General features: G+C 36.0%; 2 protein-coding genes across 2 annotated transcripts; both read left to right on the top strand.

The window, feature by feature from the left end:
* Positions 1–3,019: 3,019 nt before the first annotated feature.
* Positions 3,020–4,482, top strand: LOC127986161 (lymphocyte antigen 6B-like). Its single transcript, XM_052588399.1, has 4 exons — positions 3,020–3,069; positions 3,152–3,271; positions 3,674–3,796; positions 4,056–4,482. The coding sequence occupies exons 1-4, from the start codon at positions 3,021–3,023 to the stop codon at positions 4,121–4,123; spliced, it is 360 nt and encodes a 119-aa protein (XP_052444359.1). The 5' UTR covers position 3,020; the 3' UTR covers positions 4,124–4,482.
* A 5,254-nt stretch (positions 4,483–9,736) lies between these two features.
* On the top strand, positions 9,737–14,981 carry LOC127985457 (uncharacterized). Its single transcript, XM_052587458.1, has 2 exons — positions 9,737–10,173; positions 11,541–14,981. The coding sequence occupies exons 1-2, from the start codon at positions 9,918–9,920 to the stop codon at positions 12,887–12,889; spliced, it is 1,605 nt and encodes a 534-aa protein (XP_052443418.1). The 5' UTR covers positions 9,737–9,917; the 3' UTR covers positions 12,890–14,981.
* Positions 14,982–16,035: the final 1,054 nt, after the last annotated feature.

Here is a 16,035-nt window from a genome sequence, read left to right as displayed (position 1 = left end):
TCTGCATTAACATATTTAATTATTGAAGGTTTGTGTCATAGTCTGAGCTTGCATTTCATTATTTTATTTTTTTATTATTTGTAGAATGGATGAATCTGTTTTTGTGCAACTAAGATGAGTAAATGCATGATTAAATAAACATGACTAAACAAATTTAGTCTAGAAGTAACCATTATGTTTACACAGTGCACAATGTCTCTGATTAAATTATAATTTGATCTAACATGTAATACATTTTTAAGTCAAGTCTGCTTTATTGTAAATTCTTCCACATGTTTAATAAATACATACACAGAATAGAAACACTGACAGTAGAACATTAAATACAGATATGGAATGAGGTTCAGAGTTCAGTATAGTGCATGGGGAAAGGGGGGGGGGGCAAGGTCGGGAAGAAGCTAGGCTCCCTGACAGCCTGATGAATGAAGCTGTCCTTCACTGAATAAGCTGTATGTCAGGTGTGAGGGATCACCTGCGATGCAGAGGGCTTTATGGGTGAGACCTGTTCCGTAAATGTCCTGCGGGGAGACACCAATGATCTTCTCAGCTGCTGTCACTATGAGAGTTGCAGGTGCCATACCACACAGTGATGCAGCTAGTCAGGATGCTCTCGATGGTGCCTCGTTCCTGTAGTTTGTCTCATCTCTGTTGCTAATGAGACCCACCATTGTGTCGTGTCATCCACAAACTTAATAAAGAGGTTAGAGTTGTGTGATGGTGTGCAGTTGTGGGTCAGCAGAGTGAAGAGGAGAGGGCTCAGCACACATCCTTGGGGGTCCCCAGTGTTCAGTGTGATGGTGCTGGATGTGTTGCTGCTGATCCGTACTGCCTGAGGTCTACCAGTAAGAAAGTCCAACAGCCAGTTGCACAGCGAAGTGTTGAGCCCCAGCTGGACCAGTTTTTGGATGAGCTGTTGAGGGATGATTGTGTTGATTGCTGAACTGTCTATGAACAGAACAGCATTCTGACATATAAGTCTTTTTTGTCCAGATGTGTGAGTGCTGAGTGGAGGGTAGTGGTGATGGCATCATCGGTTGAGAGGTTGGACCGATATGCAAACTGGAAGGGGTCCAGGGAGGTAAGAATTGATTTAATTAGGTAAACCTGAACTGGGAACACTTCCCATAACACCCGATGTACTTTCTACCACATCATTAGAAGAATGGCATCTACGCTAATATTAGTCTGTTTCTCTCTTATTCCGAGGTCACCGTAGCCACCAGATCCAGTCTGTATCCAGATCAGAGGGTCACTGCAGTCACCCGGATCCAGTACGTATCCAGATCAGATGGTGGATCAGCACCTAGAAAGGACCTCTACATCCCTGAAAGACAGCGGAGACCAGGACACCTAGAGCCCCAGATACAGATCCCCTGTAAAGACCTTGTCTCAGAGGACCACCAGGACAAGACCACAGGAAACAGATGATTCTTCTGCACAATCTGACTTTGCTGCAGCCTGGAATTGAACTACTGGTTTCGTCTGGTCAGAGGAGAACTGGTCCCCAACTGAGCCTGGTTTCTCCCAAGGTTTTTTCTCCATTCTGTCACTGATGGAGTTTCGGTTCCTTGCCGCCGTCGCCTCCGGCTTGCTTAGTTGGGGTCACTTCATCTACAGCGATATTGTTGACTTGATTGCAATTCAATGATGAACTGCTTTTAACTTTCATTTTGCATTATTGACACACTGTTTTCCAAATGAATGTTGTTCAGTTGCTTTGACGCAATGGATTTTGTTTAAAGCGCTATATAAATAAAGGTGACTTGACTTGATGTGGTGCATGACTAGCCGTTCAAAGCACTTCATGAGGATAGGAGTTAGTGCATCTGGACAGTGGACATTGAAGCAGGATGGAGACACTTGGTTATGTAGGCAGTGACAGTCTCTGAGTACTCTTGGAGGTCTGTGGGGTTTTGTATCTGGTAGTCTGCTTAAACCAGTCAGTGTTGTCAAAACAGTCTTGAAAAGCCTCTGACGACCCGTCTGGTCACACTTCTGTATCTGTTTGTGAACTGGTTTGGTGACTTTACCGAGCGGTCTGTATGCAGGCAGTGGCATGACAGTGATGTGGTCTGAGGCTCTGAGGTGGGGAGGGAGAGGGCCCTGTAAGCTCCTCTCTGTGTGGTGTAAACAAAGTCCAAAGTGTTTTTATCTCCTGCGGGAAATTTAATGTGTTTAAGTCTGCGTGACTGAAATCCCCAGCTAAGATGATTTATAAAATGTTGCAGATTTATTTAGCTGATTATCACATCCATTTACACCACTAAGAACATCATACTATACTTAAAACTAAATACTTAATAAAATATTGAAGAGCTTATTATTATGTAAACAGAAAATTTGTGGTTGTTTAGGTGGATATTTTCATTAGGCCAGTACTGTAGTAATACTTAAAATAATACATTGATATTTCAAAACAATACTTTTTGCTTGTATAAAACCAATTTAATTTCATCAGCCTATGCTTTTAGACCACCATGTTGATTTAACATTTTTTTAAACCCTGTTCCTCTTTGCTTTGCTTATGTTAGACAACTTTTTTTCTTTAATTATTTTGCTATTGTCTGTTACTTGCAAACTCTCATTGTAGTTCTTCCTTTTTATATTAAAACCATTGCTTTATAATTAACTTCCTAGTTAATTATGTACACTGTAAAGAATTTAAAATAAAATACAATAAAATAATAGAAATGAGCTACATTGTGCTGTATTGATATAAAGAAAGTTTCTTCATCAACCTTTACTGTATTTGTTTTTTATTTTATTTTTATTTTTTGCACTTCATTGCACTGTGCTTTAGAGTTTATGAAAATACCTATAAAATGTATGGATAATGTCCTGATAGAAAATCAACAATACATTTTCCATGGAATTTCTTTTTTTTTTTTTTTACAGTGTAAGCAGTCTAAGTCTAAAAACTTGTCTTAAACTGTCATTGTCTCATAAAGACCCTCCCATTTGACACGCTATAAAATGAGCGCTGAAACAGACACAATATTTCATTCTCCTCCTGATCAAAGATGTATCTGCAAATCTCAGTTTTTCTTCTGTTCAGTCTTTTCACTGCAGGTAAAACGACAGTTAGTGTTTGCAATGTTATTGTGTACAAATAGATCTCTCTCTCTCTCACGGTCTCTGTTTTATTACTAAGGGCACTCTCTCAGATGTTACGAGTGTATGAGTCTGACGGGATCCTGTACAAATCAAAATGCGACAACATGTCCAAGTGGATCTACCAAGTGCATGACTATGACAACCGTGGCAGAAGTTGGTAAGTCCAATATGATTTATTAAAATGTTCTGTAATGTTTTTACTGATGGAGATGCTGTTATAATTTTCTGGTGTTGAAACAATGGAAATGTAAAATCTCACAGAAGTGCTTATTTCTGCTATAGGTAAGTAAAGGTCAATTACAAATTTCAGTAAACAGTACAACTATTTGTGCTACAAACCAGTGTATTTATGATTGCAACAATATATTAAAATATGTTAAGAAATCTCAGTATGAAATATCAAGCAACTTAGCTGTTTTCGTAAAGTGAAAATAACAGGAAGGATACAAGTTTAAATGTACATGAAATTAATCCGAAATCACATAACTGCAAATGTTGAAATGTTTCATTATTCTATCATACAGAGATTTATGTTTTGTTTTTTTTTGTTTTTTTGAAGGTCCCATTAAGATGACCAGTACATCTAAAATGTGTTCACCTTCATGTGACCCTGGGACCCAACAGATCGCGATTGGGTCAGTAACTACCCAGTGCTGTGACACTGACCTCTGCAATGCTGCAGGTATTCTTCTTTATATGGTCACACTTTAAATGAGTAAATAAAACAAACAATAGGGCTAATAAGACAAAACACAAGTGATTCTTTAAATGAACTAAATATCATATTTCAAAAGCATCCTGAATAGTGTACAAAGCTTGAGAGGCAGGTGCTTTCATAGACTTTCTATTCTGAAGAAGTTTCTCAACAATGAATAAGTTATTTTTAATTACTATAGTTGTAGGATTGATTGACAGTGATTGTTTGTTATTGTCCTGGTTAGATGGCATGTACAAGGCAAGCTTCCTGCTGCTGTTGTCTCCTCTGCTCTTCTACTTCCTGGTTCAGTGAATACACTTCAGATTCTACAGCTGCAGAAGAAACTGAATGATACACATATTTCTATTCATACTTTACTGAATGAAGTGTGCATGATGTTCTGCTGTTCTTTGGTAATCATGATTTGGGGAAAAGAAAATCTGTATTTTAATAAACATATTAAACAAAATTGTGCATCAACACTGTAACAGACAAATAACTATTACAATTTAAATCACTAATATATAGAGATTTCCAATATCCGCAGTAATTTTGTAGCATGCTCCGTCAAGACTATGTATTTCCCTTATATTTCCTCTTCCCCTTTCTTGTCATATATTCAAATGTGTATTTGCCTATAAAAATAAAAAGAATAACAGAATGCAATACATAATTAATAAACAAAGTGCTATAATAACTTCTGCAATAAAATATTTACATATATTAAACATTTCTCTGCATTCTCCTTAATTTATTTTCATTACTTCTGGTCTAGCTGGGTTTAAAGGTGCAGTACGTGATTTCTGAAAAACCATGATGATATTCGACATCGACACCAAAATAAAGACACAGCTAACTCTCCGACCTGTCCTGTTACTATAACAGATATTTCAACATCATATCTTGGTTCTTGGTTCAACGTATTGAGCAGAAATAAAAGAACCTTGGTCTTCTGTTATTTCCATTAAGCTTGTGCTGAAATATTGCTTAAAACAAAACTTTTGATATCTCAAAAGTGCTCATATTTTTGCACGTTTAAAACAAAACAAATAATTGGATAGATGGAGCCCAAACAACACTGAACCCCATTGGGTTTCATTTTATGGACAAAAAAACACACAAGCACAGAGACATTTTATTTAGTGGAACTCTAAAGAAAGAATGTCAAACAGGTTTGGAATGACATGAATAAATGATGACCGAATTGTCACTTTTGGGTGACCTTTTAAAATGGTTTAAGCGGACTGCAACTCCTTATCAAACATCCCATCGAGACCTGTGTTAAACTTCAACATAAAGACCCGCCAGTGTTAGAGGAAAACAAATTTTGAAACAAATAGATAGAAAACAGTTTCTGTTAGATTGTTCATGCTAACAATGCGATTTATATCTAAAAAAAACTGTTTGAAATTAGAAAACTAAAAAATGTTAACATATCAATTTATCGTCAAAATGATGTGCAGTTTTTTTTTTCTGAAGCATTCCTATTTTTAGGTGGCATCAGTGCTAATGTGAAGCTTAAACAATGTGTCTGTCTGTGTAAATGGGTCCATTGATGTCGGCAAGGATGAAAGACCTGTATCTATTGTGATGGATACAGCTGCTCAAACAAACTGCATTGTTCAGGGATGCCACTGCCTTACAGCAACAGGTGAGAAACTGCTCAAGGAAGAAGAAAGAAGAAAGTTATCGAGTTGTTTTTTTTTTTTTTTTTTTTTTTTAAACTTGAGGATACATGAAAGAGATTTTACTTTTCACATTTTTATTTAAACTTGCATTTGACTGTCAAGTAAAAAGGTTTATATTGTAAAGATGTACAATTAAATATCCTTCGTATTTGACCCGAGCAAAGTCATTTAGCAGCTACGTCAAGCAGCTAAAAAGCAAATGTGGTTTTTACTGTAGGTAATTAGTAATATGAAGGTTGGGAATGCTGAACGTGACTTTGTGTTTAAAGAGAAAGTTTACCCAAAAACTGAATGATCACAGAATCATAAAATGTGTGAACTACCACTTTAAGAAGCCGTATTGCACAAAATAACCAGTTGTCTTAAATAAAACTATATATTCCTAACAAAAAGGTTTCATTTCCTTGTTAAACTTTCATTTTCTCCTAAAGACCAATCCCTTCTGATAATCTATAAAATAAACAATGCAACAGAAATGTTATTTCATTCACCTCAAAAGATCAAGGCATTCCACGGTTTTTCCTCTGTTCATTCTTTTCACAGCATGCACAAAGACAAATACTGCTTGAATTGTTGTCTTGTTATTACTTTATGGGAGAAAACACCTGACATTGCTGCTACAGTTTAACAGTGGCAACATTGGTATGTGCAGTATGATGGATTGAAATGTACTGCATTTGAAAATGACATTTAGCATCATTAGGTGGAAACATAATTTGTACATCTACTGTAGATCTTTGCACTTGCTGACATACTGCACAGCTGAATTATTTAAGTTTCATTATTGTTGTATCAATTTGTTGTCCTTCTACTAATACTAATGCTGGTGCATACAGTCTCCATGCATCATGATTTTCAGGTCTGGGTTTGTGTGCAGGAACATCAAGCTCTTCAAGACCAGATTCAAAAAGATCTTTTTCAAATGTCTGTAGAAAGTGACTGTATGACACAACATGAAGATTTTTGTTTACTTTCCTCGTCATAAAAAAAAAAAATTATTAAAGAAATTTAAAACATGATCAAATCATAAGACACACGTGTCATTGAGAAAACTTGAAACATAAAAACGTCTAAAATGACATATTATTGAACAAGAAAACGGGATATCTATGATTAGGACATCCAAGCAAATGATTGTCCTAATCATAACATTGCAAAAAATTTAATTTGAGAAACTGTCCAAGAGGAATGAGAAAGTAACTCTATTCTCCTGTTTTGTCCTGTTGTTTTTTACACCCAATTCTTCACATTTCAAAGTAGATATAATTATAAATGTATAATAATATAAGTAATCAATTCTGTCCTATTGCTAATGTCATTATTATTAACAGAATGACAGGTAGACCTACTGTATATTGTTCAAATACACTTTCTTTATTCCTAATTTCTGTTTCGTAAGATATTTGAGTGTTTAATTAGTTTCTGTTAAGCTTTCTCTCATGAAGACCCATCCCTTTTTCTATTATAAAATCAGCACTGAAACATGATTTCATTCATTTCCTGATCAAAGACAGATCTGCAAATCTCAGTTTTCCTTCTGTTCATTTTTTTTCTCCTCAGGTACAAAGACAAATTGCTTGAATTTTAACTGAATACAAATATAGAGATGACTGGATGCCTCTCTCTTTTATTAATAAAGGACACTCTTTATGCTGTTATGAGTGCCCAAATACTATAGGTTCTAGTGCAGAACCACTGGTAACCACACTATATGGATCTGGAAATGTACTGTTATAATGGAGTAATGGTGATGCTGCAAAAGTGTAAATGTATGACTGAAAGCATACAATACTGGTAGAGATTTATTCAGCTTAATTCATTTTCACACAGAATTTAGTGTAAATGATATCATCTTAATATAAAATATGTTTCAAATTAGAAAAATGCGGTTTTAGACTTGTGTGCATATTTTGTCATTTCTCTCATGCTATACAGCTGTGAAAAATACATACTTTATATTTTGTAGGGCTGTCCTCAACTAAAGATTTTTTTAGTGTCATGTTTATATTAATAAACCATATAATTAATAATATTGAGCCTTTAATTGGCCTATAACCTGTCAGCGCTCAAGCGCAACCATAAAGCTTGCCACAGCACACTGGTGTTGTGTAATATTCACTTCCACTGAAAAGAACTGCTTCAGTTCAGCAATATTCATTAGCTCCCAAATTGTGGGCGTGTCCTTGAGACAGCAGAAGGGATGGAACTGAAAGCATCAGTAATGAATTATCAATGTTAAGCATTAGAGCATCAGTGTCAAAATAATGCATAGTTTGTGTAATAATGGTAAATCTTACCATTAAGCGAATAACCTACTGTATAGGCTAATATAGTTTTTTTTACACTTTCATGTGTTTAGTTTTTATACATTTAATTTGTGGGCCTTTCATGTTTGTTGAAATATTTTGATTAGTTTACAACAATGCCTAAAACAAACCTTTATGAATGTATCTGTGGCCTAATAAAATGTATGTAAGATAGCCTGAGGATCCTCATTCCTTCTTTCATCAGCTTTTTTATTTTGACTGTTTATATCAAAATTATAGTCAAAAAATTATATTGTTGAGTATATAAATATTAGTTACATTCATTCAAATTTCACTATGACAAGTATATATATAACTCACATTGAAAAGGCAAGTCAAGTTGTGTGAAAGTATGTCTGTGTAGAATAAATTAAGTGAATTTCTTGGGCCAGATGCATAAACTTAGCCACCTTAAGACTGTGTCTTAAGAACTAGTTTGACCAGCTAGCTGTTGCAACATAATAAAAATAAAAATAAAAATAAAATTATTTGAAACTTGTCGTCCTTTTGGAAATGTTGCACATCGTAGAAACAGCTTTTTTTAAATAAACCTTAAAATGCATTTAGCTTTATTTTCCAGCAGGTGGCAGCAGATGATCTCTTGTACTAAAACAACCCTTTGCACTTGTGGAAGCTACATGCTGAACAACTAAACTAAACGGGCGTTAAGTGAAAAATAATCATCTTCTAAACTCCCAGGAAGATTGACAGTGCTCATTGATCGACCTCTGATACTAATAAACAGATCAATAAATGGATAAAGTAAAAACTGTTGTAGAAAATGTAACCAGTTTTATCAGAGGGTGCCAAAATCAAATGATGACCATTATGTATGTTTGAGCTCAAATCTAATCTTGTGCATTTGGCATGACAATAATATTAACATCTTTTACTAAAGCAATCACATGGGTTGCTTAATATGTCTTGTGTTTGTCTCTTGTACAATAAAACTCAAAACACCCAAAGCAAGCCACTGTCTGATCAATCAGAGGTTATCAGATATCTTTGTGGTGATTTATTTAAAGCTATAGAGTGAGCTCCACATTTAATCAGTAACTGAACTTTGACATAGCAGCACTGACCGTGACAGAGTAGCAGAGCTGCAGTGTGTCTCTGACCTGTTTTGGGGACAAAATTGCCAGCAATGAGTTAAATAAATAAAAATTCTATTGTGGATGCCACCAAAGGAAAAAATGCAGCTCATGAATGTCTTGTATTCAAATATATTTTCTTTTTTCGTTTAGGCGTCAGATAATGTATATGTGATATAGTGCATGTAACACTGCAAACATGTAATGCAAGTTAAAAAAAATTATTATTAAATAATTATGAAAAAATAAATCATTAGAATAATAAAAAAGTAATATATATATATATATATATATATATATATATATATATATATATATAAACAAAAAGAATATAAAGATATAATTAAAAACAAACAAAAATAGGATTAAAATTTATAAATAAAATAAAAATAAAAGGAACAAAAACTTGTGATTCAAGGCTTTCATATAGATAAGTGCAGAAAATAATTGTAAAATAAATATATATTTCTATAAATAAAGAACATACTAATACAAAAAAAATAATAATAATAATAAAATAGACGAAGAAAAACCATTTTGCCCCTTTCAAAAAATAAATAAATAATATAAAATAATGTGGCACGGAATAGGAAAAAACGCACAAACGTTCATAAAAATTAATAGAATGAACTACACCATAAAAATGTTATGTAATAAAGTACTTTAAAATTGAAAAAGATCGAGCGAGCGAGCGGTCGAGAGAGAGAGAGAGAGAAAGAGAGCGAGAGAGCGAGCGAGCGGTCGAGAGAGAGAGAGAGAGAGAGAGAGAGAGTGAGAGAGAGAGCGAGAGAGAGAGAGAGAGAGAGAGAGAGAGAGAGAGAGAGAGCGAGAGTGAGAGAGAGAGCGAGAGAGAGAGAGAGAGAGAGAGAGAGAGCGAGAGAGAGCTCATTGGCAGCGTGCTCACCTGATTGCGGGGATCTTTTCATCTTCTGCCGCATCAAAGGCTCATTTCGCCCGCGGCGCTGAGGATGAAGTGATCACCGTTTGATCTACACTGACGCTTTTCACCCACAGCTTGACCATGAAGAACAGCAACCCGACTGTTCTGGACCGGGGCGATATTCATTCTCTGCTGGATGTGATCGGCGGTCTCGGTGCCGTGGTCGCCGTGGGGATCATTGCCATGCTGTCGATGTGCGCCGCACTCTTCATTTACCGATCCTTTAGAGGTCAGCGCGTGAAAGGTGACGAGAATCACGGCAACGAAACCACTGGAGAAGACAGCACGGCTCGGAGGAGGAAAACAGAGAGGGATGATCGATCTACCGAGTCAACAGGTAAAGCTGGGCAATTGTTGAAACATGGCATGCTAAATGTTTGTGCGAGACATTTTTTTTGCAATAGGCTATACTATATATAAAATGTCACTATGACTTATCGGATGTCACTGTAAGAAATCCACACATGTCGATGTGACCACCATACACGGTAATAACGTGTTTTGTGTTTTGGTTTTTGGCCAGTCAGAGAACTTATGCAATCAGAAACGATTTCTGCATGTCAATCACTTTGCACGTTTGCAGGCAGAAATTTGGAAAGCGGAGTTTTAGGCCTATTGATAATGTTATTGATTTTGTTTATCATTATGTTTGGAATGATTTTATGCAAATCTAGGTCACACTTGACTAGAGCATGCAACATTTTTTGGACATTTGCAACAAATTGTCATGCTTCAGTTTCTAATAATTAATAATGCTCTGTCTAAAATTGTATAATAAAGCCACACATAGGCACACTAATAATAATAATAATAATAATAAAACATACAAAATATGCAAATATACAATACCATTCAAAAGTTTGGGGTCAATACATTTCTTTAAATACTTTTATTCCGCAAGGATGCATTAAATAGTTTAAAAGTGATATAAGCATTTATGTTTTTACAAAATATTTATATTTCAAATGAATACAGATTATTAATGATAATAAGAATAAATGTTTCTTGAGCAGCAATCATTATATTGGATTGATTTCTGAAGGATCATGTAACTCTGAAGACTGGAGGAATGATGCTGAAAATTCACTTTTGCATAACAGGAATAAATTTCATTTAACAATATAATTTTTTTATTTAGTTATCTATAGTTTTTTTTTTACTACAATGTAACAATATTATTGTTTTACCAAAACTTTCATCAAGTAAAAAAATGGAAACATTTGACAGACCCCAAACTTTCTGTCTTTCCTGCAACACTGCAAACCTGCAGCTCTGAGTATTGTTCAGCTAAGAGGTCAGTCGGGGTTCTTGCATTTATTTGCGCACTGAGTTGCTACTAGTCTTACATCTTTTTAACCATCAAACCATTTATCAGGTCTTTACACTGCAAAAGCAGAAAAGAAACCTCATCTTGTCCGAATGTTTGCTGGCAATTACTGATGATTTTTGGTTGAATTATTACTTGCCGAGGTCCCTCAGCAAGTAACCTTCTTCAGCTGCAGGTCATTTACATGTGACATGGACTTTTCTCATGAACTGAGCAGATATTGTTTCACAACCATAAAACTAATGAAAACATTAATGCACAAATAACATTTCGAGTCAAAATAAGGATGAAAAAGATGTAAAGCAATAAAAGAAATGTATATATGTTCATATAAATGTTTATCACATATGACGTCATGCATTTTCCTTCTCTTTTAGGAGAATGTCAGGGTGGGAAGCAGAAGAAGTCCACCGACAACATGCTCCTTCCTACCGAGGTGCCAGAGGAAGACCTGAATGAAAGCACTCTTAAGGATTTGGAGGAGATTACAGATGAGCTCCTAACAGACTTGGAACCCGGAATGGGAGAAAAAACGGAGTCTGATCTGGATCGGTGTGTAGAAATGGATCCTGATGAAAACACGGAATGTGAGGAACATTTTCAGCGTCAGGATGATACTGGATGTGAGGTTTTGGCTGATGTGAGCGCAGGTTTGACTGAATTAGACATCCAACGCAATTCTGTCCAGAAGGAAACTGAGGAATACCTTGACAAGTCTGTGAGTTTGGACACAGATGAGCCGTCTGAAACTGAAAGCGCTCAGGAGATCGTTTATCGCAGACATCAAGATCACATCACAACTCGAAGTGATTCTTCTCCATCCAATCCCAGCAAGATCCAATTAGAGGAAAGCTTCAAGACATCAATGGTGGAAGAAGCTGAGAACACCAGCAAGAAGTTTGAAGACCACCATGATTGGCGTTTTCCACGAACAAATAACTTTGATTGCTGTTGCTGTGATAAGAAGACGGATACGATAGAGAAAATAAAAGCTCAGCCATGGTTTCACACTGGAAGCTTTACCACAGATGCCATAAACCTGAGCCCAGCTGTGGAAACCATGGTTAACCACAACAGCAGGTTGGACTTCCAGAACTACTTAGGTTTCCAGATTGATAATACGTTCATAGGTGGGTCTTCAACACAGATGAGCCTTTCACAAGAGAAGAAAACCGATGAAGATGGTGCAGATTCAGTGCAGAAGAAACACGAAAAGAATGAAATCAGCATCATGGACGCCATTATGGACAATAATGAGTGGCTAAACGTAGGTGCACCAGAGTTCAGAGATCTTCCTTGGCTTTCGCCAACTGCAAGCGAAGAAAAACAGATGCAACTAGAAAATGAAGGACAAGTCAAGACTGGTTTAGCCAAAGACGATGAAGAACAGGTGAATAAAAGAGTAGCGACTGTTCCGCCTTTATCTCAAACGGTTAACGTGACCTTCAGGATTCATTACATCACATATTCTCCTAACCAGCTGGTGGCTGTTACCGGGAGCCTGCAGGAATTGGGGGGCTGGGAGAGATTTGTTCCACTGCAAAAAGCCAAGGATGGGTTCTGGACCAACACTATCAGCCTCCCTGTGGAGAGCCAGGTGGAGTGGAAGTTCATCCTGGTGGAAGACGGAAGGATCTCTCGCTGGGAGGAGTGTGGAAACCGCCGTCTCTTTTTAACAAGCAAAGATGAGGACATCTATCTTGACAAGTGCTGGGGATGTTGTTGAACTCAGAGGTGACTATCTAGGGCTGCACGATTAATTAATTCAAATTGAAAATTGCGATACGATTTAAGTGAATAAATATAAATGCTGTGTGAAGCAAGCAGAAATGTGTTTTTACAAGTGACCAGTTTATTCGGAGCACCACATTTTTTTACACTATTTCCATTTCTGCATCTGATAAAATTTTTGGTCCCTTTAGAGTTAAATTGGGAATGGAACATGCTCCAACCATCTTCCCATATCTGTAACAAGAAGCGCTTTTTAACAAAAAAGAAGCTTCCTGCCATTTTCTGTCAAAATAAAAGTTTATTCTATTTTTTTTTTATAATGAAGAAAGCAATAAATAGTAGTATTGTAAAATTATTAAATTCTTATTATTTTTCATTATTTTTTAAATATTATTTTTTTTATTTTAGAGTGAAATATTACAGTAAAAACATCTTGTTTTTATTTAATAATTCTTATTCTCATTCTTCAACAATTATTATTTGATTTTATTATTATTATTATTGCTAATTTTTAAGTATTTTAATAGCCATATTTATATATACAATTTTGGCCAAATTGTGCAACCCTAAAAACAAGCATATCAAAGCTATTTTTCTTTTATCGCAATAAGATATTTTCCCCCCAAATCGTGCAGCCCTACAACTTCTTCCGACTCTATAGAGCAATAATAATCCATAGTGCATTATTGAAATCCAGTATATATTATTATATTGTACTATTATTATTATTACTGAATTATTCCAAGAAAGCATGAGGCTGTGGAACTGTTACTATAGCAATACGATTATAATATTACAAATATGCACTTTTTTTACATCGATAAGTGTGTGTTGGTTATATCCAGTCTTACTGAAATTGTCTGCCCTTAAAACTATAATCCTGTAACAGCAACGTACCAAAAGTGAGAAAATTCACAAAAAGTCTTGTGTTTCATGTTTACAGGAAAATCCTAATGCTTCCAGAGGGTTGAATATATCTCTTTTAAAATGTACTGCATTATGTTTTGTGTGTGAATTTAATCTAAAATGTCGCAAGAATCTCACTAATCTTTTCACGACTAACTTATCTGGAAACATACTCTTTGCAAGTGCACAAATGCTGATGTGAGTGCAAGTATGCAGCACCACTGTACATATTTTGCATGCACGATTGCATTAGTTCTCAGGGGGGAGAGATGGATTCCTTCGAATTAGATTTTAATCGAATTAGTCATTATTAGGTTTTCTAGCTATGCAAATGTTGACTTTGACTAACTTTAACTAATTGTTGTGCTACTGGAGTCAAAAAGTTGCCATGTCATGACAGTAGTTGATCAAAGAGAGAAAACTAACCACAGAAAATGTTAATTTAAGCTGATGCCTGTTATAGCGCCCTTTGTGGCAACACTGAGAATACAACACAAAGTTATGTAATTTAATAGGTACACTTTAAAAATGTCTAACACATTTCAGAGTACATTTCAGCTTAAGTTGCTTGAAACTGTAGCGTTCACGTACTTGCATAGAGTATCTTTCAGGCCTGTGATATGACTGTCCAGTAAGTGAATGCTTGAGCAATGCAAAACCCCCACCAGCTAAAAACACCATTATCCTGCTCTTTCTCTAATCTGTTAAATGCTGACATAAAACCAGCTTAATCATCCCAAATTCCACCCTGGACTGTCAACATACAGCCTTTCCTCAAAGTTGAACTGCTGCTGTTCTTGTGATTCTGTTACATCATTTAAAAATGGTGACAGTGACATCAGCATTCCTGCTGATGACATCACTGTAGCTTTGTTTGCCATCACTGTCAACTGCATGAAGCAGACTCTAATTAGGTATTTACAGAGGTTTTATGCTTTTGAGTTTAGATGGCAATTAATTATTAAATATATGGATACCCTTTTTTATTGTTTCACAACAGTTGCCTTGAAATTAAAGACCTATGTTGCTTACACGTTTGTCCAAACATGTCTGTTTTTGTTTTTCTATGAAATTCAGGTTGTAAGACTGTTTCTGACCTTAAAACATATGTTTAACTGTCAGTCAGTAATTGTCACTCAGCAAATAACTTAATTCAATCAAATAAATGATTATCTTAACAATGAGTCATTCTCCTTTGGGCAGAAGTGAATGATTTTTGGTGTCCTTGATGTGTGGAAAATCAGTCCTAATGAAAATCAAAGAGAAGTGAATCACATCCTCTTCACTGACAGCGTTATGTGCTGTTTTACTCCGCAAACAGACCAGGATCATGAAGCATTTATGAATTAAAAGGAAGGATGAGACGTCTGTGATGGAACAAATGAGAGAGATATCGAGGCTAAAAATGAAAACCAAGTTGGTTTAGACAATTATGTGCTAGTCAAAGCTAGTTCAATGCCGTCTGGAACTCATAAATGTCTAAACTGTTCACTTTTGTTTCTTAATGTTTAAATAAGTCTACTCATCAAGGCTGCATTTATTTGATCCAAAATACAGTAAAATTCTAAAATCCTATTACCATTTAATGAATATATTTAAAAATGTTAACTCCTAAACATCTAAACTGTCATGCAACAGTAAAAACACATTCATCTAAACAGAGTCTTGATGAAGGCTCCAGACAGAGATAGAAAGGGGGCATCTCTGAATATCCCAGCCCTCCTCAGAGAGAACAGACTTCTGACTTTAGTCTAAAACAGGTTTAGCTTTTCTACTAGCCGTGTTTCCACTATCGAGCTAGGACCGGGCGTGCTAGTGCGTGCCAGGGCCAGTCGCGTTTCCACTGTCACTTCCGGGGCTTGATCGTGCCTCGCCGGGGCTTCCTCGGGGCCAACGGCCAGGTTTTTTCGGCCCGACGAAATCCTTGGGCCAAAGCGGGCCAGCTGGGGCTAGAGGAGGAGTTATGAACAAAGGCGGAGTTTCTCCGTGTCTGGAGAGCGTCAGCGCGGATCATTTCAGAAAGATAACAGCTTTAACACCAGCATTAAAGACGTTTTAAAATCAGTTGAGCTTAAAACTCACTCATAGTAAGCAGCAAGTGTTTGAAATAACTTGATCCGATGTGGATTATAATCACTAAACAAGGCAGAAATATTTATAAGCGATGTAAAAGATTATGCACACCAAACATTAACGTTATAGTAAACATGTTAAAAATGACCGCTTGGATAAATC

Source organism: Carassius gibelio, chromosome B21 (genome assembly GCF_023724105.1).
Source record: "Carassius gibelio isolate Cgi1373 ecotype wild population from Czech Republic chromosome B21, carGib1.2-hapl.c, whole genome shotgun sequence".
NCBI classification, from domain to species: Eukaryota; Metazoa; Chordata; class Actinopteri; order Cypriniformes; family Cyprinidae; genus Carassius; species Carassius gibelio.
Note: the sequence above shows the minus strand (reverse complement) of the source record. Positions and strands in the feature narration are given on the sequence as shown.